The sequence below is a fragment of the Artemia sp. Qi Xiang Cuo genome, chromosome 13, assembly GCF_049724085.1.
Source record: "Artemia sp. Qi Xiang Cuo chromosome 13, ASM4972408v1, whole genome shotgun sequence".
NCBI classification, from domain to species: Eukaryota; Metazoa; Arthropoda; class Branchiopoda; order Anostraca; family Artemiidae; genus Artemia; species Artemia sp. Qi Xiang Cuo.
Genome location: NC_142806.1, coordinates 41,740,387 through 41,767,284, shown reverse-complemented (window position 1 = coordinate 41,767,284; position 26,898 = coordinate 41,740,387). Strand labels below are relative to the sequence as shown.

Sequence of the window (26,898 nt, the reverse complement as noted above, 5' to 3'; positions counted from 1 at the left end):
CATTAATGCTCATGTTTTGCACAACATTTAACTACATTCACAATTGTTGCCTCTAGTAGCCAAGTTTTGACCTTACTTGGATCCATGTATTCTCCCATACATCCCAAGTTGGGTGAAAACACCTTGTATTTTTTATACTGTACTCTATCAGTCTTCCCTGTGCCCTCTATTTCTATTTATATAATTCGTGACGAAGTAACCAGGACCGTGTCCAGAATTTTTTTGAGGGGGAAGGGTTTACAAAAAAAACTATTTACAAAAACAAAATTTGTTTATATTCATTTTCGTTACGAACATTTTTTTTTTGGGGGGGGTCAATCCCCTAGCCCCACCCCCTGGATACGGCCTTAGAAGTAAATATTAATAACTCTTCAAAACGTGCAAATAAGCAAAACTATTGAATCAAATCAAATTTACACATGTCCTTGCACAAAATACGTTAGTATTTGATCTGTACATTTGGGAGAGGGTGGGGATTATTACCCATCCCCTTCTGAATTTTCCAGCTTTATCAATCCCCTATAGATTTACTAGAAAAAGATACAAACGGCTAACAAGACAGAAAAAAAGAGAAGCTAACTCTTTTATTGACACAATTCACTCTCTTTAAAATACTTCAATAAATATATCGATTTAAAACAAAGACATCAATTAAAACAAGTACAACATTAGCGTTAAATACTCAATTTCAGTTGACCACTTACTTTAATCAAATTCATCAATATTTGGATCCTTCAATTGACAAAAAGCAGGCGGAAGGATTTCCTGGAATGAAGAGTAACAATTAAATAACGGCGAAAGACCTTAGGAAACTATAGGGGTCAAAGAGTATGGGTAACTTATAAGAGTCGAAACTGGCACCAGTGTAGGCAAAAAAAAAACACTTGGCTTTAACTGTTTTCTGTCAGGAACTGAAATCAGACACTTATCACTACTCTAATTTTACCAACTAAACAAATTCAATTAATTATTTTTTATTATTACACTCATAAAATTCCAAGTGTCACCGAACGCTAGATGAAGTTGAAGGTTTCTTGGTCGACGCTAGCGCCAGCTCTCACTCTTCTAAGCTACCCTTACTCTTTGATAGACAATATAACAAGATTTTTAGTAATTTCTATGGGTCTTTTTCAGAATGGGGATAACCTTGATGTAAATATTTTGACAAGACTTTTTCAAAATACATTCAAGGAAAATAAAAAAATATCCAGCCCCTCCCCATCCCCGTAGGCTAACAATATACTCAAAATTGAGAAATAGATTGGTAATAAAAAGAGTAATTCATAAATATTCAGTATTAGTTATCTCATAAAAATATCAATGGCAGAACATGAGCTCGTTGATAATCTGTGCAAAAGTTTAATTTTAAGAATAAAATGTCTGAAGTTTTCCTCTCTTCCAGCTAAATCAAATTTGTTGAAATTAAGCTTGGTTAATGTTTCTATTTTTTTTTCAGCCACTTTGGAAAGTATGACCCTAAAGAAACGCATTTTTACAGGCATATATAGAGCGAATAAAATGTTTTCTAGCAGAGTGCTAGGCTTTGGACTAATCCACCGTATTTTAAATAGAACTACTTACAAAACTTGCAAAAAAAACTTACAAAATATCCATTCAATTACTTTAAAACCGCATCAAATTATAAGAAATTAAACTTAGATAAGAAGGATGGAAAAAGAAAATAAATAGATGAGAAACAAGGAGATAAAATACAAATAAAGCCAAGTCAGAAGCCGTAGTGGCTGGAAAACCTAGTACAAACAACTTGAAGTGGCATAGATTAGCTTTAAATTCTTCTGTAGCAAATTGAAGTTCCCTCACTTTAGTTGCAAATGGTAACTTTTTTTCATGGGGATAACAAATTAAATGGATACAAATAAATTCTAGCCGTACCGCTATACAAGGTGAAACATATAATCACAAAAAAACAACAGTATTGTAAAAAATTAAAAAAACCTTGATAACCCAATGGCCTACTGAATCGAAAATATCCCGTATTTTGGATATTTGTTCCGCATGCGCAAATAAATGGGGGCTTTGGATTGGCCTAGTGGAATATTTGGGGGGTTTACGCTGCAAAAATCAAAAATAATTCAAATTAATTTTTAAAGTATTCCTTTTATTATTTTTGAGTTAATTAAATTAATTTAAATTAAAACTAATTAAACAATTAAAACCGCTAAAACTGTCCACTACCAGAGCACTCGGTTTTACATAGTTGGTTTATCCGAGAGCTATTTTCATGAACAGAATCAACTGATCATACAAATGGGTATTCAGTGAACACAGCGTATTAGAGTGATAAAATTACCGTAAAATAAAAACTCGGCAAGTAAAATTGGTAAAATAAGGTACTCTCTAGGAAATACAAAATAAAATTGGTTTTTTAGAGTTGCCCTGTGGCTACAAGACCAGTTGAGCATTTCTTTTAAGTAGCACTTACAACCTTTAATGAAATGATTCTAATTTTCCTGAGCTTAAAAAAGGTAATGCCCCTTCATCTAGATTTTCATCAATTTAATTAACTGTCTAGTTTATCTCTTTAATAATCTTGTACCAAGAGGAATACCTCAGCAATTAGACAGTCCTGATTTCGTACATCCATTTTGAAAAAAAAAATGAATAATAGAAATAAAATAAATAAATCGACTTTACCATTATTTGGGAGTCAAATCATATTAACCGTTTTTTTTACATTTAAACCTAAGAAATGTTACCCTAACAGCCTTGCATTACATAGCCGTAAATAGCCGCATTCAGCCACATTCCCCACATCATATACATGTCATTTTTCATTTGTTTATAAAAGTATCGAATACAATGAAAAAAGAGGTTGGTAACACCTTGATGACTTTGATTAACTAAGCACTGGATCATAATAGCAGAACATTCAGTTGCTTTCACGGTCATAAAGACTGTCTTCAACAGGATTCGCTTGCAAATCTATCTCCTTTCCTTCAGACTTGGATTCTGATTCAGGTGACCCTGTCTGTTCCCTGGTTTAAAAGGCTGTCTCTCTGATCTCTTAGATCTCTTGTTATCAGAACTAATGTAATTTTATTTCTGCTAATATTTCACGATTTTTAAATTATAATGACCTGTACTACAATACGCTTTATCGTTCTGATAACAAGAGATCCAAGTCAGACAGACAGCCTTTTAAACCAGGGAACACAGCTATACACAAAACAAAATCATAGTCTATCTTTTTTCTGCCATTCTCTTCGCGCTTTTGTAAAATGAAAATTGCAAGGCGTCGTAAAATATGTCAGTAAAATATGTAGGGTAAGACACCCAGTAGTCGGACACTTTAATCACTTTGAAAACTTTTTGACATTTAAACTACTCTAATTACTGTATTATACCACCTAGAAACTTAATTTTTGTATCAAAAAATTTATGAAAAATTTCTGAACAAGTAGGTTACTAATTCAAATAGTTTCACTTGTACAGCGCCTCCTATTTTTGAATTTACTAACAAGTGACAATTCTGCCTAAACTTGGACACATAAACAGCTCATTGTAAATAGTTATTAAAATAGTATAAAAGATTATGTCCGAGAATAGGCAGGTGGCCGACTACTGGGTGTCTTACCCTAAGATATCGATAAAATAGGTAAAATACGTCATTTACGTAAAATAAGTTAATTATGTAAAATGGTCAAAATACCAATTTTACGGGGGTTCGTAAAATTAGAGTAAAATACTTAATTTCACTGTGACAAATTTTACTAGTTGCAACACTACAGTGTATACGTGCATAGTATGCAAAAATAGACATCCGTCTTGCCCAAAACAAAGGGTTATACCTTAATTTTCAGAACAACGTCTAGAAGATTTTTTGGTCCGGGGAAGGGTTACAGGGGCAATGTGACTTCTAGAGAAAGTGATGTAATGACCACTCTCTCTTACCATGTCTGAAGTTTTATTGTTAAAAATGTTACAGATCTCTTCTTTAGATAAAGTTATAGATTCAATTTTTGTCTAAAAAAGAAATTAACACAGAATACAAAAAATCGAAATTTTAAAATAAGGATCTACTCAATTGCGTTACACTACTTTATTTTACACAAATTCGAACAAAAAATAAGCATGATAGACATAATCGAAAAAAAAAAAGAAAAACTCACGACATACCAGAGGAAGGGGGACATGGATCAAAATCCTGTGTCAGTTTAAAAAAAAAACGCTTTCTGTGTTGCCCTTTTTGTCAGTATTATTTTACAATTTTTCCGACCGAGTGGTAGAGTTATGGAGACCATGACGACTCTTTGCTTTGGTGTATCTTAGTCTATTAAGAAAAAACTGGAAAATAAGAAATAAATGGTTATAATAAAAATTATTTTTACTGATAGCAAAAAAAAGAAGCTGGAAGAAAATTTGATGGGCAACTTTAAGGGGCAACCTAACATAAAAAAACTGATTAAAGAATACTCACAATACTTTTCAAACCGATGGTGCAACGAGGAGAGGACCTCAAGGAATCCAACAAGATTTGTGACCCTTTTCTAGCAAATGCTAAATGTGCCAGCAAAAGTTTATCCCTCAAAGGGATCAAGTAAAGTACAGATTTGACTGCTTTGCTCAGTAGACTAGAGTCCAGTGGCCTTTGACGCCATTTTGTGATGTCATCCTAGTAAAACAGATTAATAGTCTACAAATAAAATTAAACGATGCTGCATCTAACAGGACTTTGTAAAAAAAAGAAGACAAAAAAGTAGGTATATAGATAGAATCAAGATACAATAGTAATATCTTAAAGCTCACGCATAATAAAGTTGATAAATAAATTCCCTGGAAAAAAGGATCAGTGCTAAAGAAGAAAACATTACACTTAGAAATCAGTGAAAACTATAATTAACTAGTTAAAACTAGTCTTAATCTTTTTATATACATATATATCTTTAATCTTTTTATATATATATAGTCTTAATCTTTTATATATATATATATATATATATATATATATATATATATATATATATATATATATATATATACGATTCTTCTAGTTCCAACTGATTTCAAGTTTTTACAGTACGATACATTCGCTCCGTGGATCCAAGTTTCTTACTGCTTAAAATTAATTCTGAGAGCCCATTTTTCTTAAACTACTAAATATATTATCTTAGATATTTTATATACAAAAAAAAAAGACAGTTTGGAGCTATAAATATTGCCAATATAATTTTCTAACATATAAGATTACAAAGTTGATGTCCGGCGTTTTCCCCCCGAAAATTCCCCTCGCCCCAGAAAACTACCCCCAAAAAATTCCCCTTACGGAATATACCCCCCCCCCCCCGGATAATTCCCCCATGAAAAATTCCCTCACATGCAAAATTGCGTAGCCAAAGAGAAAGTGCAAAAAGAGTACCTAAAAATGTGGATCAGATGTCCTGAGGGGTAACAATACGACCAGATATCGAAAACAGTTTTAGGACAGGGGCTGGTCATTTCCATCCAGTCATTTTCGACTAATAAAAAAAGGACGAGAGATCTCAATTTCTGATCGAATGAGCATCCTCCGAAATTTCTAAGACCATGAGGGGGAGGTTGGGGATGAGGAAGGGCAATCCCCCTCCTATACGGAAGAGATTCTGCTCATTTTGGGGTTTAACATTACTTATTACTTTCATAATACCAGCGTAAACCAGAAATACTCCTGGAAATCAAGAGGGAAGATATATCAATTTCTACCTCCACCCCTTGCCTCTCCCTTAGCAATAATTATGTATAAATATGAAGGCTCAATGAGAGTTAAGATGTTTTGGCATTAAAATGCACCCTTTTGAGGCATCTGACTCCCTCCCTAACTACAAAACAATCAGAAAACCCTAACGTAAAGATTTAAAGCTCTCATCTACAAATGTTTGAAATTGTTTATTCTTTTTACCAAAGAAAGATCATGGATGGAATCTTTTTGAATTAAATAGCTTTTAAGATTTTTATCAGTATAATGGAGGGGGGCATCTATGACTGTAGGAGAAGGGGGGCTGGTTGCCTTCCGTTCCTTTTTTAACTTTCCTCTCAACATGATTTTGAAGTTCTAACTTAATACGCTTAGCTTTTCCTTAGACATTGCTATTGTACCCATTTGACAGCCCTAATGCATATAATATGTTTAGATTTGGTTTAACATGCCCCTCAACATTTTCTAAAGGTTTTGCCTTTAGACCCTTAGCCTTTCTGGAGACTCAACGTACAATACTTGCTCCAGGGGCTGGGAGGGGGGGGGGGGGGGTTAAGGAGAGACAGGAAATTAAGAGCGAGGAAACGGGGGAGGCTGGTAGCCCTCCAATCACTTTTGACTCTTAAAAAAAGGTAATAGAACTTTCAAATTGCAATCGAATGAGCCCCCTACAGAGTTTCTACGATCAACCCTTCCATATAAAGTGCCTCTGGAAAAAAAAAACAACTAAATAAATAAATAATAATACATTGAAGCCTGGTGGCTCCTTACTATAGGAAACAATATAGCATTGTCATTGACTTAAACAGGTGAGTAAAACTTTCAACTTCCTTTCAAATGAACATCCGAAATGGTTCAGGTGGAATATGGGGGTGGGAAATTATCCGAGGGGTAATCTGTCCCCATATGGATTTTTCCTTGGAGGGAATTTTCCAGGGGTGGGGATTTTCGGATGAGGATATTTTCCACAGGGAGTAATTTTCCGCAGGGGACGCCTAGCCCTGGTAACTGTAGCTCCCTACTTTGTATTAATGCTAAGCACCTACCTGTGCGTCTCTATTCATCCAAAAAGGAATGTCTATATCCGGCAATTTTAAGACAGACTTCAACAAAAACGGCAGGCTTATTGCCTCCTTTGAAAACGAACCACATCTTATATTCTTTTCGCTTACAGCAAAAGCCTAAAAAATTGTCATTATCTATATGTGCAATTAAACTATAACTAAAAAAGTTAAAAACTACGTATAACAAAAGACAAAAAAAAAAAAAAAAAAAAAAATCAAGATTCAAGCTCTTTTTGACGGGGAACATGTGACTGAAATGCTTTTTCCAATGGGTGCTGATGAGGGTGGAAGGCTCAGACATACTTAGATATTCTTTGGCCCCCGGTAACAGTCATAGCTTCTAAAACAGCCAATGGGGTTCTTTTAAAGAGCTGGAGATATCTTAGAGACATTTACTGACCGTACAAACACTACAGCAAAAACACCAAAATGTGCTCAATGATCCCTTTCCTCCCCCATTAGAGGCTGCATGAAAACTATTGTGTAATCCCAATGTTCAGATCTATGATGAAAGAAAGCTTTTATTGGCAACATTTTATGGATGTAGAAGGAAATGTGATTTCGGCAAAATTGAGTTTTCGGCAATGTAGCTGGGGTATATACAAAAAGACAATATTTTGGAATGGGGTAGGAAGATTGTAAATAAAATATTTAAATCAAGTGATAATTTAAAAGAAGAGGACAAGGAGCGGTAACTGAATGGAGGGGCAGCGAAACCTATCAAAATGAAGCCGCTTTATTTATCTTAAAGCTAATGGCTTACCCATTATTTCTTACATAACAATAGGAACAAAATTAGTCCCAAAGACAAGCTTAAAAATCCGTATTTGGACTCTTTTGCAAAATCGTCGATATATGAGACCCCACCCCCGTTGTGTTTTGAGCTTGATATATATAAAAAAACATTTGTTTGTTTATTAAGCATGTAATCGAACAAGGGAATTTTTCGGTTTTCAAAAATTAGAATTGTCCGATAACACAAAGCAAATAAGGTGCATTGTTAAAATAGGCATTTACTTTTCCTCACTGTTCGCTAGTATTGTAAGCTTTGTACACAACCAGGAGTTGAGAATACAATCAACAAAGAGACAAGAATATGATTAAGATAGCCCAATCCTAGTGACCCTAATTGGTTACCAGTAACACCAAAGATAACTTATAGGCGTTTTAACCTACACAATCCTAGTAATTATTTGTTTGAAAAATCTCTTTCAAATCTACCCCCCCCTTTAGCTCTTAGGCGTTCTATAACATACGAAATCCCTTGTATTGGTCCTGAAAGGTTTAGATTTTCAATTATATACCAAATACTATTAATTAAAAACAAAAATACAAGTTGAATGATAAAAACCTAATTGATTCGTCACGGCAATCTCAGCTGAAGCTAAAAAAAAAATATCAAAGATTATTTATTGACCAATGGTAAAGGAACATTAAATATATTATAACTTTTTTTTGTGTATGTTTGTTTCGGAGTACCCACGTTAGAGTAGCTTCTTTCCATGGTCATCTTATACACCATTCCTTTTTTTTTGTTAATCTTTGGTATTTTTTTCCCATGACCATACTGCATTTTCTATGACGAAATCAATAAGAGTTCCAAATAGAGATAGGTCTTTTTATTAGACAGTGAAACAAAACAATAAACAAAGTCTTTAACTATTTTGATGACACAGTCGGTCACCATTATCAGTAGAGTTACTAACGTATCCAAATTAAAACAAACTGTATTTATATTACTGTATTACATATTACTGTATGTTTAGTATAAATACAGTTTGTTTTCATTTTGATATGTTAGTAACTCTACTGATGATGGTGACCGACTGTGTCATCAAAATATTTAGAGTATTTGCTTATATTTTTGTTCCACTACCTAACAAAAGGACATATCCCTATTTGGAACTCTTATTGATTTCGTCATAGAAAATGCAGTATGGTCATGGAAAAAAATACTAACGTCGTATATATGGGGATGACAGACCAACTTTAGAATCAGCAACATTTCATTTGCTATTAGAAGAATAAAATGATAAATTTAGAACCTATAAATTCAGCATTATTTCATTTTTAATTAGAAGAATGTTCAACGCAGTATTACAGAATTCAAAAACAGTTGGTGAACTTTCTAAGTCAATGGACCGGTAACCTGCTTTGACCTACAATTTTGAAGAAAATTGAACCACCTTTATTCAACGCAGTATTACAAAACTCAAGAACAGTTAGTGAACTTTTTAAGTCAATGGACAGGTAGCTTGCTTTGACCCTGAAGGGATTATTTTGTTTAGTATAAATAGAGTTTGTTTTAATTTTGATATGTTAGTAACTCTACTGATGATGATGACCGACTGTGTCATCGAAATATTTAGAGTCGTTGTTTATTTTTGTTTCACTGTCTAATAAAAGGACATATCCCTATTTGGAACTCTTATTGATTTTTGTTAATCAAGATATTCTTCGTTATTATTACAATCATAACGAGACGTATTGGTATATGTTCACTACTTATATACCCAGTTTTCCGAAAAAACAACAGAGAGATAAAATTCAATGAAAAAAAAAAACAGTAAACGAGACTGCGGCCAGTGGAGACAAAAGACGAAAAATGCAAAACTACGTTGGTATTTTCCCTCTATCAGAACAAGGTTTCTTCAGCACGAGAGGAATATAAGAATAACAAGATAAAAAAAACAAACTAAAACTAAACAAAAATTAAACCATCACCAATAAAATACAAATGGCGCAACTAATCCACGTAGGGAGAAGAAGCTATTAAAGTTACTTGAGTGAGAACACCAATATTCCGAGCCCCGTTCTGAGGTTAATGTTTATTGTAGCTTTAAGTGAAATAAATAAACAAGTTAAAATGTTGACGAAAAAATCATTGGTAACTAAATTAGGGAGACGAATCTTACCAAAGTATCATCAACATTCGTTAATTTAACTGAATAGATGTGCCGTAAAGTATCTGATAGCCCCTGACAGTTATGAACCACTTTTCTAATCTGCTCTGATTCAAGGACATCTTTGATGCAATTTGGCTTTCCACGCACAAAAGCTCTCCTTCCTAGTATCAAAAGGTCAAAGATAAAGACGTGATCGTCGCACATAACGTTTAATAAAGATGGTGTACCAAGCCGGGTAGGGCTGCCAATATTTATGATTGATATTCCTATTTCAGATGAATTGCATATCGTTTCAACCTAGAAGGAGAAAAAAAAAAAGATTATACTAAAATAAGTAAATGTATTCAGACCTTCAGTATTTGGGTATAGGCACGTAAGCTAGCAATTTTTTCAAGGGAAGGGGTGGGATTCGTCCGAACAGAAAAAATGGGCAAATGATAGAAACATCTAATAAAAACTGAGGTTTTAGAGGAAGGAGCAGAGATTAAAAGATTTTTTTTCAAAATTTTTTTATAATTAAGTTTGAAAAAGTAGCATTTTGACTTCGTCGTTCTAAAGGTCATGGTTACAAATTCAGCACTTTACGAAAGCTGCTTCCTTTAACTATAAAATGAGCTTAAGCAGATTCTACAATTTGGACCATGTAAAACACCCTCCAGGAATTATAAATAAAAAAAAAAATATATATATATATATATATATACATAAGACAACGTTCAAAAAAGGAGTTTAGAAGAAGATAATGAGCACTTAGAAGAGAAGACACCAGTATAAAAAAAAAAGTTGATAAAATGATATAATTTTTATGATGAGACCATATCAAGTAAATAAATGAAATTAAAAACGGAATTTTCACCCCAGAAATAGAAGAAGTCTCTTCAAAGATCTCTTGAAATTTCTTTTTTCGCCCCTTCAATCATGCATAAAAGTTCTTTTAGTTTCCCCGTATAGGGTTTAAAACTGCCAAATATTCCCCAACTGACTTTCTTAGCCTGTTGCGGTTAGCTGATTTTTAGTATTTTTTTTTTGGAGGAAGTGTTCCGCTGCACCCCCGGCATTTTTTTGTGATAAGTGAATTCTATGAACAAAGAAATGCGTGGAAACTTTGAGCAAGCAGGAATTTAATTTTTAGTGAAAGAAACAAAACCCACCACGAAGGATTCTAGTACAACAAAGCGAAAGTAAAGAACGGAACAGCCACTTTGAGACTGGTTAAGAGTGAATCAAGAATAATGAATCCCGCCTTGGAAGGTGGTCAACACAAATAAAAGCGTGTCACATTACCAAAGTAAGTAATCTGGCAAAGTAGTTAATACTTAATAGAGCACAAAATAGCACAAGAGACTGGGATGTCAGTAGATTGTTTCAATAAATTTCGAAAAAAAAAACTAGGAAGACAATGTGTTGTGGCGAAGGTTGGCTTCGTTAAATTATATGTAAATTATAATGAAACGAGTAGATAAATAAACACAGAATGTTATAAACTTTTTAATCGTTCAAATAAAGAACAAGTTGCAAAGACAAGAGAAAAAAGAGCAATAAACTAAGAACCAAACAAAAACAAATTAAAGACAAAAACTAAACAATTCAGAATACATTACAGCTTCAATAGATCACAGTGTCAGTACCAATGTCCAAACATAGGTTCGATAGACGGGAATTATGCAGAGAAACTTGCTTTCCCACCGCAATAATGTGGTCAACAAAATTAAATATTCGAACAAAATAAAACGTATGGGTCCATGAGAACGTAGAAAATATCCCGTTAAACTAAAAAAACGGAACGAAGTTTTTACTCGTCTGAATTCGCAATAATTTCCTAATTGTGCAATGCACAGATAATACGGCAAGGCGACGGAGTTGAAAAGTTTCGAAAGAAGACGACGGTTGAAGCGTATCTTATTCGTGACAAAAGATAAATATTATAGCCCGATTAGATTAGACGTTCAAAGGGAGCTATTGGGAGTTGTCGAGCAAACTTTATCGACAAAACAATTGGGAAACCAAGACCAGCAATATAATCAGCTGTCCTGATTTTGCCGAAAGGTATACCCGCTGATGGCACTTGTTTCCGGTTGAAGAAAACAACTTCAGATTATTGGGCATTCAACCTAACATTAATCTTCGTATACTGTAACGACGTAACGACAATTGTAACGACGTGAAAACGTCGCCAATGCGCTGAATAGTATAGCTCAAACTCAGAATCTTATCCACACAAAAGATGAATGACACAAGGACCGGCAAGGGTGAAAGATGGGGGAACAGCTGATTGTACATCAAGCCTCCATTATTTAAGAGTAAGGGAAAGAAACAGCACCTTGATGGATACAATTCTTAGAACAAGGCAAACTTTAAGAAAAGAGCGCATGGTGAGCGGCAACGAAGTTGTTAAGGGAACAAATAGACATAAAATCGTTAAGTGTTTTTTCGTACTCGGTGACAGGCGGCATTTGGTACAGAAAGCTTGTCAGAAAATTAAATATTCCATTTGAGTCTGAAATATATATATATATATATATATATATATATATATATATATATATATATATATATATATATATATATATATATATATATATATATATAAATACTAACCGCTTGATGCAGAGTATCGTCGTCATCGTCAATAAAAGTGAAACTTTCATTTGAACCATCGGAAGAGTCTTCAAGACCACTGTCTGAAGCTGAAAAAGAAGAAAGATTAGCGGAACAAAGAAACATAAATATAATAAAGCTATGATAAATTTAAGACTCCCATTTTTTCCAATTTCATTGCTATCTTTCCTACTCTCGTCCACTTCACCGACCACTAGTTTTGTTGTCATGAGATTCTCTAAAAAAAAACCCTAAAAATGACCAGCAAACCCATTAATCCATCCATAACTTTATTATTACATCCACAGCCTCCTCCCTGATTCGCAATCACAATTAAATTGAGGTCAACCGTGAGTCTAAAAGGAGCAGAAGAACGTGCTGCAACACAAGAATATGCTAGAAAGACGTGTGGACTTTTTATTTTTTTATTTGAAATTTATTCGTTCTTCTCTCTTCTTTCCTCTTTAATTATTAGTTACCATAAATGTTTGTTTTCAAATTTTGAAAATTACTATTACTCTCTAATTAGAAAAATATTTTCTAAAAGTACACCAGAAAGATCTTGCGACAATACTTTTTTGGTTCTTTTTTTCTTTTTTAAAAACTAGTTACTATTAATTTTTTTTTCCAAATCTTGAAAACCACTTTCTACCCAAAAACAGTCTTATTTGAATTATCCGAAAAGATGCGAGAATGATCCCCTATAGATAGATATTTATTGCAAAACAAAAGCCTCTTTGGGCCATGGCAAAAACAAACACAGTTGCATATATAGTCAAAACACATGCTAATAGCATATATAACAATAATTAAACATAGCCCATAGCAAACAAAAATAAAACAACATAACAATTGCAGCACAAAAGCACACACAATACTAAAAAACTAACTCACATAATTACACACAATGTCACACACATAATAATAATAATAATAATCGTGTATTCAAAAGCCTTTATACAGGGCCATATACTCTATACATCAAATATAACAGGAAAACAAAAGTAAAACTCCCTTCAGCATTCTTTTTCCAAACCATAACAAATCTTCTTCACAATAATTCCTTTCTTATCTTTAGTGCCTGATCAACAAATCTACATAATCTACACATGAGGTTAGGTACCGTCAGAGACAACATGTCCCGAAGTGAAAAATTACACTTCCCCAAAATACCCTCCCTCAAATCAGTAAGCCCTTGGCACCGGCACAGAAAATGGTCCAGATTTTCCTCTTCAATATTACAAATGGGACACGTGTACCTAGACACCGGGAACCCCTTACCTCTCTCAAATACTTTACTCCTCCATCTTAAAGGCAAACAGTTGGCCCGCAGCTGCAACCAATATGACAAATACTTACTTGGCAAATTAAATTAAAAGTAAATTTCCTGGCCAAACACCTTTTTCACTTCCTTATAAACACTTAATGTCTTGGATCTCTCAATTTCAGTCCCCCCTGTCTATATCTCCTGATCTTCTAATCTTTGTTTAACTATTCCTATTATATCAATCTGACTATTAGCGGGGCCTCTACCATCATTCCATATATATGACAATCCTAATCTGTCTAATAAGGATTTAACCCTAAACGGCCACGACCTCTTACGCCCTGAAGCAAGTAGCTCTTCATAGGCCTCTCTAATAAGTTTACCTCGAGGTACCTGCACTAACTTCATCCAAAATCTAACTACCTGAATTAGCCTATGTTTATATTCAAATCATTTTCAAAAAATATTAGATTCTTACTATTTAGAAAAATTCGAATTTACTAATTTGCTAATATGATGAAATCAATAAGACCAGAAGTGTCAAATTTGTCACACGCAGACGTTAAAACATTTAAGAATACACAAGCAAGCATGAACAAAGGCGAGAACAAAACGACATGAGACAATTTTTGCAGCGTGAATACATTTCTGGTGTGGAACAGTAAAGCATACCAATAGAAATCCCAAACCCAAACCCCCCTAACCAAAAACAGCTTTTTTCTTTCTTTGTAAACAATTCACACAGGATTTTCTTATACAAAAATTAAGGGGAGAAATGAATAAGGGGAGAAAAAGCAAAAAGCTTCAGACAAATTGGGACGAAGGAGGAGAGACTGTAAAAGTGGTGCCCTATTGTAGACATCGCATTGGGAATACCTATAGTAACGCTTACCTGCTTGAAGAGCTGCAAGCAAACTCTGAGCTAAGTCATCATTTTCTGTTGCCAAATCAAATAAGTCGTTTAGACTTTCTTCTTGGCTAACCTGTTGAGAGGTCGTATCCGAGGAGTGTACAGAGGTATAGGTGCTGGTGGGTTCTGTAATGACTCTCACTAGATAGAAAAGACAGCACTAAGTTAAAAGAAAACATAATGAAAGATATAATGATAGCTACAATTCTAGCTAATTCTAGTTAAATGCTAGACCTATCTTTAACATTTAGGTGAAACGACCTCTAACAATACGGTCTGAGCTTTCTCGGCGTGTAGAAGGTGTTTTAGGCGTAGAACACGCTGCCAAAAGAGCTGACAAGTAAGAGCCCACTTGGATCTATAATAAATTATGTAATCAGATATTTACTTAAAGATCAAAAAGTTGAAAATAATCTGAATTAGATGAGATTTATATTTTTTCGTTAAAATTTAATTGAATCAATTGTTCTTATGGTAATTTAAATAGGTGGAGTAGCTGTAAATTCAGGGAAGAGAGAAGCCCTAATGTTAGGTTAGTGTTAGGCCCTAGTGTTAGGCGTCTAGTTATGCGAAAGAGTGAAGTAGGAGCCGTTTGGCATGTTAGCGAAAGGAGCCATACTTTTACAGGACTCGACGTGTCTTTTATCAAGGAGCTATGAATTCCATGCTGTTGTTTTTTTAATTAATTAAACCCGATTGAACCTTTAAAACTTCAGCCAGGGATGTAAAATTGGAGGCTGGAGGTGTTGAGGGAGAAGAAACAATTAACTCCCACACTTCCCCAGATTTTGAAAAATAATTTATTCCATTATTCTGGAAAAGTATTGTTTCTTGATTTTAATTGAAAAAAAAGAAGAAAATCACCACAACTCTCCCCACCCCCATAAATTTGGAAAAATCTATTAAACCCCCATCTCCACCTAGTTTATGCCCTAATTTTAGAAAACAAAAATGTTTATAAAATAGTACAGATGCGACCTATAAACAACATGGATGCATACAGCGTCTTTTGATTTGTTCATCACGCCCTCCAAATTCCTTGAGTTTCACACTGATAGCCTTAGCCATTCCTGAGATATTTAAGAAACACCCTTTTGACAACTTTTCAAAGATGTTTAAGAAGACTTATAATGGAGATACACTGTTATGTCAAAACAGATGAAAACATCGAAAAACACAAAAACATGATCGAAGTTGGTTGTTGGTTAATACTTGACGTGATTATTAAAAAAAGTATGAATTAACAAAGAATTTGCAAGGGAAAATTTTTATCCAGTAATTTCGCTTCAGAATAAGTGTGGGCAAAAAGTGGCAACAAAAACACTGACAATCGGACCAAAAGAAGCGTTCGAAAATTCTTTTCTTGTTGGGATTGTTAGGGAGGCGCTTTCACATAATCATATCATCGGAATCAAATTCCGTGGCCTTACAGGAAGACCCGGACACTTAAATTACCAAAATTTAAAACAAAAGCAGTGAGGAAAGATTTCTCGGTTATCCATAAGATGGAACTTGATCCCTGAAAATGAGCCTGTTAATCAGCATTGCTAAATTGTGGTTCTTCACTAGAAAAAAAAACTCTGCAATGAGTTTCTCACAAAGTATAAGTCTCCAGTGTTTGAAAATGTGTCTTATAGATACATTTGACGTGAGACCATACAATTTTTATCTGTTCCTAAAGGCAGAATTCGAGTTAATAGAAGCAGGATTTGAGACCATTGAAGCTGTGAAAGGCAAATCAGCACCGTCATGAACAAGTCCACAGACAGTGACTCCCGAAATTATTTGAACTATAGAAATTCATTTGAACCAATGTGAGATAGAGAAGACCCATTGAAGGGAGTAATTATAATTAAATATGCACAGATTTAAGATCAAAGATAATATATGGGGATATCCCAGACACTACCAGCATCAAGGGTACGGTCAATGTCCATTTATTATGTCAAAACGGTCACAAATACGTTCTAATTTTGGATGATATACAATACTCTGGACCAAAAATACAAAAAATACTTATTAAACAGAATATATTGCACAAAAAAGTGAGGACACTGAAGAAGTGACAGGAGCAAAATTTGGCATAGCTAAGGCTGCATTAAATCAATAAAGTAAAAAGAAGAAGAAAGTAACTAACACAGAAAAACAGCTGCAACAAAATCTCTTGGATAAAAAAAAACTATTTCAAATTACTTTTCAAAATATAAACATTTTCATGTAATAATTCAGAGAATCGCAGAGATCAGGATTAAAGTACCAAATTAAGATACTGCATCTTGTTGTTGGGCCGAAAACCCGTTATAAAATGAGAATAATTCAAACTAAAAGTGAGATAATCACTGAATAAAAGCTAGCAGCTATTCCTAGACTAGGTGTGGTGTAGACCAGGAGTGGCCTATCAGCTATATTTGTGTCTCGGTTAGAAAAGAATATATGGACATAAATGTTATATTATTTCAATGTGTTTAAAAAAAAATAAGGACATGAGAAGAATCACTGTAACACGTGCAATGTAACAAATTATGAAACAAATCTGGTAGTTTTCTTTAAAGTAATGATATAATACGTTAGCACACACAACAAAAGAGGAATTATTTAATTGCAGTGAAGCACTTAATTTTGGAACAGGGTCACAAGAGGTTCACCAAGAATTAGAAGACATCAGCGCCATCTAGAAATATTAGCAAAATTCGTATTACTACTTTTTATATTCAATGAGCTAACAATATAATTATTTTCAATGGTAGCGGTCGAGAATTCCTATATGAACTATGTTAAAGAGTCAATAATCCTCAGTTTTTTTCAATCTCATGTAGAATGTTTTCAGATTTTTGAAAACGCATTGAAACAATATAACATTTATGTCAATATATTCTTTGCGAGCCGATACACAGATACAGTCGATGCGTTTTCAAAACTAGGAATAGCCGCTAGTTGCAGGTGCAAAATCCATATAAAGGCTTTGATTCAAGACCTGAATTAAAACTAAATATCACATGAACTGTAACACATCTAATCAAGAAAAAAATCCACAAAGTTTGACTTACAGGGACACAAAAATCTGCTTACCGTTTTCAATATCCTGTTTATAGAAACAAGACTGGTAAGAGCTTGTTCTGATTACTATTGAATTGGCTCCCACGGCAAGTACTTTGCCTGTCACTGATCTGTCATTTTTGAAATCTAATTGAACAGTCAAGCCAATCCAATTTTTGTCGAGTTGTACATCCATCGTTGATAAAGAAACTGAAATTCATCAGCGAATTAAAACTCTCAATTTTTGAAGCCCAAGAATTAAATACATATTTTCGTCTCCTACTTCAACAACTAAAACTACTTTACTTTCTTTGTTCACAGAAATACATGGAGTGAATGAAATAAAACATAATATAGAGTAAAGGAAAATTTATTTTATTTTAAACAAACCCCTTTCGTTCAGTTATTATTACCTGAAATTGAAGATTAAATTGTGTATGAGATATTTATTAGAAACTCTATTATAAAGAGCCCAACTAAACAAAAATCTGTGTTTAAACTTTATCGTAAATCAAATAATGGCTAGTCATTCCAGGCCTTGGATTGAAAAAAATTGCAAACAAATGCATTTTGTATTAAAATATAAAAAAATCAGGAAAATAATATACTAGAAAATCCTAATAATTCTAAACCTGGAAATGCCCAAAAATTGCCCTTAAAGGCCCAAATTCTAGGTGAAAAACAAAAATTAATACTTGGCTTTCAATTGGAATTTAAGCATCTTTAACAATGTATTATGATCTGCTGACAACTATTATCAGCTTTAAAATCGCTTCAAACTTCGGTTTAACTACAACCGAAGTCGGTTTTGACTAAAACAGACCAGTATCACACCCATAATTAGAATCATATCATTAAATGGTTTTTATTGATTTTACGCTAATAGTCTGTTTCAGCTTCAACTCATCTTGGTCCTGCTGATCTTTGACTACATTCATGGAGTTCTCGTCTAAGCATTTTGAACAGGATTGCATCGCATCCCAGATAATTTCCACGAGAATCTTCCTGTTTGACACACCACTTTCATGTGAATCTGATTACACTAAGCTGCCATTCAAGCGCAGATTTTGCATTTGCAATAGCTCGCACGAGATTATCATCTTGAGGTCGCCAACCTTAAGTGATAGGGTCGAGACTGGAAGAATTTTCTTTCGACTAAGCTATCTGAAAGAAGACTGAATAGAAGTGGCAGCAATCAGCTTAGGGTATGGGTGGAAGTCTAAGGGCTGACGAAGGATATCAACCTTGAGTTTGCTAATGAAAAGCCCAAGTCGCAGGCAAAGGAGCGTTTCATTCTTCTTAGTCTTACATAGGCTGAGTAGCCCCTGCTCTCAAGCTTTAACTAGTTCATCTGTCGACACTGTGTCTTGGTTGAACACTAAAGCAGCTCCGCGAAAACACTTGCTTCGTTTTGCAAGCTTGAGCCCGACCGTCTTGGCGAACCCATGCGCTCTTGATGTAGTGCCACAATAAGGAAGGCATCTGCGAACAGAATCTCAGTAGCAGCATTACCGAGATACTGCTTTTCACTAGGGTTGCTTTCAACTTCGAACAGAATGCGGTGTTTTCTTTCAAGTGAAGACCCAGTAGTACTAACAAATCTGCATCACTACCAATAACCAAAAATTCCGTCGAAGAAGCAATAGAAACAGTCATCTTCACAATACAATAGTGGGCATCACCAGTGGTATCACGAAGCTTAATTTCCCTCTGTTGAAGTTGTTGTGCAAACAGCAAGACGAACCTCTACTTGCTCGCTTCGTCGGTAAGAAGTTCTTCCTTCTTAACCAAAAGTGGTGTAGAAGTATGAAGTGGATCTCATGGCAATAGGCCTCTTTTTTTTTCTCAATGAATGCAGTCTTGAATCAAAGGTCAACAATTATATTCATCAAAGACAACATAGCACACTTTAAATGTTGCCTTAAATAAGCCGCCGTGTTTTCAGAGTTTAATGTGCAGCCAACGCCCTCAATCAATATCGCAGTGGCAATAAGGGCTGGAGGACACTCGGTCGAAACTAGAGCATTATTTACAGACGAAATTTGCTAGATACCCTATCGGGACATCTCATAACTTCAAACGCTACGAAAAATATGTTTTCTCGTCCGAATATTTTCTAATATATAAACATAAGGGGCATATTTTCAGACCGTAACTTCAAACGCTGAAAGAAAACCCACTATTAAACTTTCAGCTCAGTTTTGGCCTGCCTATGAAGTTTGACTACGTAATTTAAGTTCACACAATCTTTTATGCCCAATTTTTGTGTATAATTCAGTAGGTACGATGTATGAAATAATATTACAAAACATATTTGAAGAAAAATATATTTTCGGACGTTTCTCCGTGAAATTTCGCTACTAAATTTTTTTGGGCGAAATTTAATCCTAAAACAATTTTAAATTTGGTATTCGTACTTAGCAGGTATGGAGACACAGTAAAAGACTTTTAAAGACCCATTAAAGAAAATATTTATTTTTAATTCGGGCTAAAATTTGGATTGTTAAATGCGATATTGGGGCATTTCCCCGTTTCGGATTTTGCAAACTTTCAGGATATTACTCTCCAGTTTTTTTCACAGCATTTTGGTGTAAAAATCATTAGCACTGCAATGTCTTAAAGGTTTGACCATTTATTCACATAGATTGACTAGCCTAATAAGTCTGAATTTTTTTAAGCATAGATATATAATTCCACCCAAACAGCAAGGTTATAACTGGCATACTCAGAATATTACAGGAGAACAAAAAAAGAAAATATAATTTTATTTCCTTCTGAAGAAACAGTTTCAGATCAAACATTGAAATTAGCCAAAAATCTGCAACATTACAGAGTATAATTAAATATATGGCTTCATTATTCGCTGCGGCATTGATCACATACAATTATGTTCGGTCACAAGGACTAAAACATTTTAAGTATAGAGATAATATACTGTTTAATCATGACTGGTCTTTCCGACAGCAAAAAAAAGGCCTCCACCAATGAAACCAATTGATAAAGACACTACCAAAATCTTTATCCCTTTTTAACTCAAGTACAACAAAGGTGTGAGGCACACCCATCCATCTTGAATGAAGATGTCGCTTATAAGGAGACCAAGGCTAAAAGCCTGTTTTAACGAGAGATATTACACCACAAGAATAAAAATCACCAGGCAGAATATCCATAAACAAATAAACAAAACACGCTAAAATTACGTTTTCATTTAGTTTTTAGTCTCCTTTTGAGGGATTTCAACTGTAGTTTCTTTGAGCCCCTGAATCTTAGAAGAACAAATACAACAAAGAAATCATACTAGGTCTTATAGTCCAAATCAGCGACGATAGTTCTCAGTGGCATGGCCCTTGAGCCAGGAATTGTAGTGAGAGCTTGATGCCAAGTCATCCTGCACTTTCACGCACACTTCACGTGCTTTCACACATCTGTCTTTGTTTATCTCCCCAAGATTTCTTTAAATACTCATTTAGAGCTGGGTTAACGGTCTGGCTGACTTTACAGAGTCACGCCACTGACCCCTAGCCCAAATCAAATATTGAGAACAGCAGGACTCGAACCCTAGATCTGTATTTGGTGCATAACCCCAACATGTTGCGTCTATTGCGTTTTATTGGAAACCCTATGTATTTTGAACCATATGTATGCTTTTGTTTTTCGAAACATCGACAACACATAAATAGAAAATCACAATAGTAATCAAGATGGCTGGAAACAACTTATTTCACTGTAATTTTCATTTGACTGTTATAAATATAAAGAAAATATTTGTAATATATTTCGTTTTCAGTAAAGCGCAAATGGCGCAATAAGCTTTAGACTTTTACGGTTAGGGAAGGGGGAAACGGACAGCAGCCAAACTCCTGTTTGTAGTAATCTTTGTTCGTTTCAAAATCGGATTAAAGATTCAATTTAATTTTTACTCGTTTCAAGATTTATTTATTTATTTATATTAATACCTGTTATCTCTATGTTTGCTATGATCGATTTTAAAATCTGTTCGTTTCGGGTTTCATTTATTCTTAAATAGTAATTTCCTGGTCATTTTGAGTTTGAGCTATAATAGGAATTTATTTCTGCTGATCTTAAAGTTTATATAACTCTTAACTTGCCTTTGAAAAACTTCTTTTTCGGAAAGTTTTTTTTTAATTATTACCTGTTCACTTTTGGTTGCTAAAGTTTTGTTATTGGTTAATATAATGAATATTTCGCCAGTTTTTCATATTTCTGGTGTAAGAATTAAAATATCCGATTCTAATCTAATAGTTTTAATTAGTGGCTTTTGATTTATTCCCCCCCCCCCTCCTCAACATTCCCTAAAAGTTTCAACTAAATGCCATTAGCCATCCCAAGGATATTTCAGATTCGCGCGTTTGATAACCGAGATTCACATAGCATCTTTTGATTGAATATCCTGACCCTCAGCCCCTCATAAGATATTGCAGATATACCCTTTTGATAACCTGGATGCACATAATATCTTCTGATTTAGTTTAGCATTCCCTGAAGGTTTAAACACTGTTCAACCTGCCCTGAAGGCTTAAACAATGTTCAACCTGCCCTGAAAGTTTCAACTTAATACCCTCATCCGTTCCTAAGATATTGCTGAGACGCCCTTTTGACAATTAGTGTGCATATAATGTGCTTTTAATTTTGTTCAACATTTCCTGAAGGTAGTCACAAGTAGATTTAGCATAAGTTGCAAGCAGTCACAGTTACAATCAGAAGTAGTCAGGGCCGCAGTCAAAACCCGTCACATTTGCAGCTCTAGTACAAGAGGTAGTAGTACTGACCATGAAAGTTTCAAGTTAATACCCTTACCCGTTTCTCAGATATTGTAGATCTACCTTTTTAATAGCTTAGATGCAGAGAGCATCTTTTGATTTAAATTAACATATCTCTCAATATTCCTCAAAATTTCACCTCATTACTCTTAGTCTTTCCGGACACATCCAGGATCATATAGGGGAAGGGGAGGGCAACTCCCCTCCCCCTCCTTGCCGCATTTTAGGTGCCCCCTCTGATCAACACTGATCGAAGTTTTGAATTGTTCTTTTGTTCAAACTATTTAAAAGGTCTAACAGCTATGCCTCCAAGGATGCCATGCCCCCAAAGCCCGGGGCAAGAATTGCAAATTATGCAATTTGCCCATTCTTTTTCGACAGGAATTATTATTAGGAAAAGGGGAAAATGTTTGATTCTTGGTGTATCAGAAAAATGCTAAGGGAATTAAGGTGAAACTTTAGAGGATGTGGAGGGGTGTGTTAAACTAAATCAAAAGGCACTACATGCATCTAATGTTACCAGTAGTAAAGCCAAAAGTTTTTAATTTTTTTTTTCGCATAGCCACTTCATATGGAAGGAGTGGTCGTAAAAACTTCAGGAGGTGCTCATTCGATTGAAAACTGAAAATTCCCGTTTTAAGAGTCAAAAATAATTGAAGGGCATCCAGCCCTTTTCCACTAGCCTTTTGGTAGCCCCCCCCCCCGTTACCTCCAAAAACATTCTAGCGAAATTTGAAATAACTATTTTGTTTAACAAGTAAAAAGGTCAAATCTAGGGATGACACGACCCTCACAGGCCCTGGGGCTGAGGCCGTAAATAATGCAAATTAGCAATTGTTTAAACATATGTTTTATAATGGAAAAGAGGAACTAGGGCAATATCTAAGGAACAGCTAAGGGCAATAAGTTAAAATTCCCAGGGAATGCTGTGAAGGATGTTGAACTAAACCAAAAGATACTATGCGCTAATGGTACTAAGAGTCAAAAGTGATTGGAGGGAAACCAGCCCGCTTCATTTCCTGTTTTACTAACCTTTTTGTATTCCTTGTACAGGTGTACTGGTTAGTACCACCCATCCCATTGGTGATTAAGCTGTAATCAGTGTTGTCGTAAGTCTTTCTTGAACGAAAAATATAAACTTCAGTTAAAATGGGGATTCTGAAGGAGAGAATAAGGAAAGTGATAGCCCTGCTATAAACGTTGTATTTGCTTACCTTCATGACCAGCTGCACTGGATCTCTGAGCTAGGGCATAATTTCCTGTCGCCACATGCGATAAATTTTGACTTTCTTCTTGGCCAAACGGTTTGGAGGTCGAAGAGGAGGAGCTTTCAGTGGTAATAGTAGTGGCGGTCGCACTAATCACTTTCACTAGACAGAAGACAAAGTGCAAGATTAGAAGAAAACATAAGGGTAAAAATAATGCAAGACACAATTATAGAAGAATACTAGATCTGATTTTGACTCTTAGGTGGGACAAACTCCAATCTAATTTTTCCGTCGTGTACCATGCGTTCAGGCGTGAAATATTATTCCACAAGAGCTGAGATTTGAGAGTTCTCTTGTGTCTATGAAAATAATTTAAAGAAGCATTTAGATAAAGGTCAAAATGTTAAAAACAATTTCAATTAAATGAAGTTTAGATTTTGTTTTAATGTTAATTGAATTTTTTCTTTCTTGATAGTTTAATTAAGGTGGTTGTACATTCTGGGAGGAACCCTATTGTTAAGGAAAATTAAATACATTTATCGAAGAGTCGTGTAGGTGTGTCTAAGACTGAAATAGGAATCGTGCTGAATGTTAGTGACAACTTTTGACATTTATGGACATAAACGCGCCTTTTGTCTGGGAAGAAGATATTTGTATTCCCCTTTCCTTTATAAACTGAACTTGATCAAACCTTGAATACTCCAGCGCACTTTAGAAACACTTTTGAAGAACAATGGAGTTCTGTGCTTGAAAAGCCTATTTTCACAGTCCTTTATCAATATTTTCATGCATATTAAGTAAGAAATATCCAGGTTTTCAGGCATTTTCAGTCTGAAATATGCAGTCTCTCCGGTATTTTGACAGTTCTCTATGGCTATACATGAGAGTTCTCGGACACTACTTGGAGAGGGAAAGCATGGAGTCACAGAGGGAAAGGGATTTGGCTTTTTGTCCTCAAATAAATTGTATAGTTCTTTTTAATTATCGATGTTTCTCAAAGTAGTCTGATTAAATAAGTTTTTCTAACTACAAATATTTAGATCTGTGGATGTCTATAGCATTTTATATAAATAATTACGTCTTTCCCGGTCATAGCAATGGTATAGATTTAACAGAAGGTCCTCCAGGAAATGTTGATGCAGACCAAACTACCATTACCCCACCCGTATGAAAGGATCAAATGCAGGTATCCATCATCGTTGTTTACCCTGCATTGTTTGCCAATTTCAAATTATCAAGCAGGTCGTGTAAGTAAGGAGCGACGCGGCCCAGTAGTATCCAGTAGTCGCCAAAGTCAGCAAATTCTGCATCGGCACCAGGAGTTAGTTACTTTTTCATCTATTAAGATATAGGCTAAAAAAAATGCTCTGTTCCAATTCTTTGCTTGTAATATATTAAAACTGTCATGATTGTAACATTTCACTTTTCTATGTTTTGAGAAGAGAAAATTGACACAACACAAACATAAAAAAATGGATTAAATACTTGTCGCCAAAACCAGCTTTTGCGGTGTCTTTTGCAGTGACGAAGAACTCACGAGTCATGGCTATTATATAACGGTATGGATACTATCAAAGGCAATCTACGCACGCGCAAAGATTATAGTGTATACAACTGTGTAGCTGTTTCGATTCCTCACCTCCCATGTTTGTATAGCCATTAGCTTGTTAGCCGTTAGCCGTGCGACCGAATCTCTTCCACTGATCTTTTACATGGAAAATATTGCCATGACAAAATCAAATTTCCTATAAAGTTTGTTTCTTATAATTAAATTTGTTTTAATTCCTCAGCTTATTCTTGCTTCCACTGCCACCTACCACAGAAAATACCACATACTACTGTAACAGGGAAAAAGACAGATTATTGCCCTATATTTCGGCGTAAAAAATATGCTTTAATTTCAATAGTTTATTGATATATTTTTGTAATCCAATAGCATTGCATTATTCGTGACAAAAAAAAGTCCTGCTTGGCACTGCGGCTCCAGCGGAGCACTGGAGCATCATAGAGAGCTGCTTAAGGGCTCATTTTAAAAGGAAGTCGCTATTTCTGGTGCCTTTTGGAGTTAATATTTATCTGATAGCCATCTACATGAGTTCCGTAAAGCCATTTGTTGCTAGAGCACATTTGTGACCTGGTGTTTATTGAGTAAGTAGACAAGTTCCTATTTGCATGCGGTTCTTGTTTACCGATTGCATCTGGTAACACTTGAGTCGCAATTTTACTAAAGCGAATTGATATTTCCACATTTCTTGTAAAATTTTCCACAGTTTTGTAAATGTTCCGTATTTGGCTTTAAGTATTTACCAATTTTATCATAAAATCTAAAAAAATCTTACTTTTACTTAAGAAATATTTGAATTTGAAAAATGAAAAAAAGACGATAGAATTTTCACAAAAGCATCGCAACTGTATCTAAGCTGTGGCATTCCTTTTTTTTAATACTGATTTTTCTGGTTTACAAAGAAATGGTTATTGACAGAGCAACAAACAGAGCATAAAACTTCAATAAATAAAAGTGGCGTAGAGGCACTAAAAAACATTTATACATCCCAATTAATTGCTGGAAAAATTATTTACTGTCATAGTGAAATACAAAAAGTACTGGAAAAAGGAATTTAAATCTTGCTGGAGTGGGTCCCAGGTAATGCAGAAATAGAGGGAAACGAAATAGCAGCACAATGTGCAGCAGAAGGAGATGCAAGTGTCTTGGAAACCCTCACATCAAAAATTGTAAATCAAATATCTGAAATAATAAAATTATAGTGAAAAGGCATCTGAAGACGACAAATCCTTTTCAATGAACTGTTTTGTTGTAGACAAGAACGACAAAGGATTTCATAAAACAGTGTATGGTGAACTAACTAAGTCGGGAGCAAGTCGGGATCATATTTAGATTAAGATCAATGTTGCAACGCAAGCATATAGAGCTAGATTGTACAATTAAGATAGAAAATGAACATATTGTGTGGAAGAAGAGACAGTGAAACATATGGTATTTCAATGTCCAACAATAGAAGAAAAAAGAATATAAATATCTGTTGATTTCGCATCCTCGTTCGGCTCGTTGGTGGGCGGAATTATACCGAATTCCTTTTGTAAGATGTGAAAAGTCAAGGTTTTCACTTAGGTACCCAATGCCATTCATTGCGAATAAATATAAGTTAAATTAGAAAACTCAGATTGATCAATCACAAAATTATCAGCTGTATTTAAAGAAGCAATTTTTAAAGACTGTTTTTTAAGGTTGGTTTATTTACCTTTAATGATGTAACTTTAAAAATTTATGATATTTTTGTTTATGTATTTTGTTTTGTATCCATGGTAGGACGACCTTTCATGCCCCTCTTGTCCAGCATTTCTTTCCTGCCCAGCATTTCTTTTCTCTCTTCTTTTCTTTTATTCCTAGTTTCCTAAGTTTTTGTTGTTATTGTTT

The 26,898-nt window shown here is 34.6% G+C and overlaps 1 protein-coding gene across 4 annotated transcripts in view; it reads right to left on the bottom strand.

Annotated features, from left to right (window-relative positions):
- Positions 1-569: 569 nt before the first annotated feature.
- LOC148945296 (uncharacterized) overlaps positions 570-26,898 on the bottom strand; it is a 50,111-nt gene continuing 23,782 nt past the window's right edge. For all 4 annotated transcript variants that reach the window (XM_089098782.1, XM_089098785.1, XM_089098784.1 and 1 more), the window contains 8 exons: positions 23,469-23,624; positions 17,507-17,683; positions 14,420-14,578; positions 12,261-12,349; positions 9,672-9,959; positions 6,739-6,873; positions 4,439-4,633; positions 570-765 (listed from right to left, as the gene is read on the bottom strand). In XM_089098782.1, the coding sequence (XP_088954908.1) occupies positions 706-765; positions 4,439-4,633; positions 6,739-6,873; positions 9,672-9,959; positions 12,261-12,349; positions 14,420-14,578; positions 17,507-17,683; positions 23,469-23,624 (1,259 nt within the window). In that variant the 3' untranslated portion in view covers positions 570-705. The remainder of the gene's footprint in view (positions 766-4,438; positions 4,634-6,738; positions 6,874-9,671; positions 9,960-12,260; positions 12,350-14,419; positions 14,579-17,506; positions 17,684-23,468; positions 23,625-26,898) is intronic.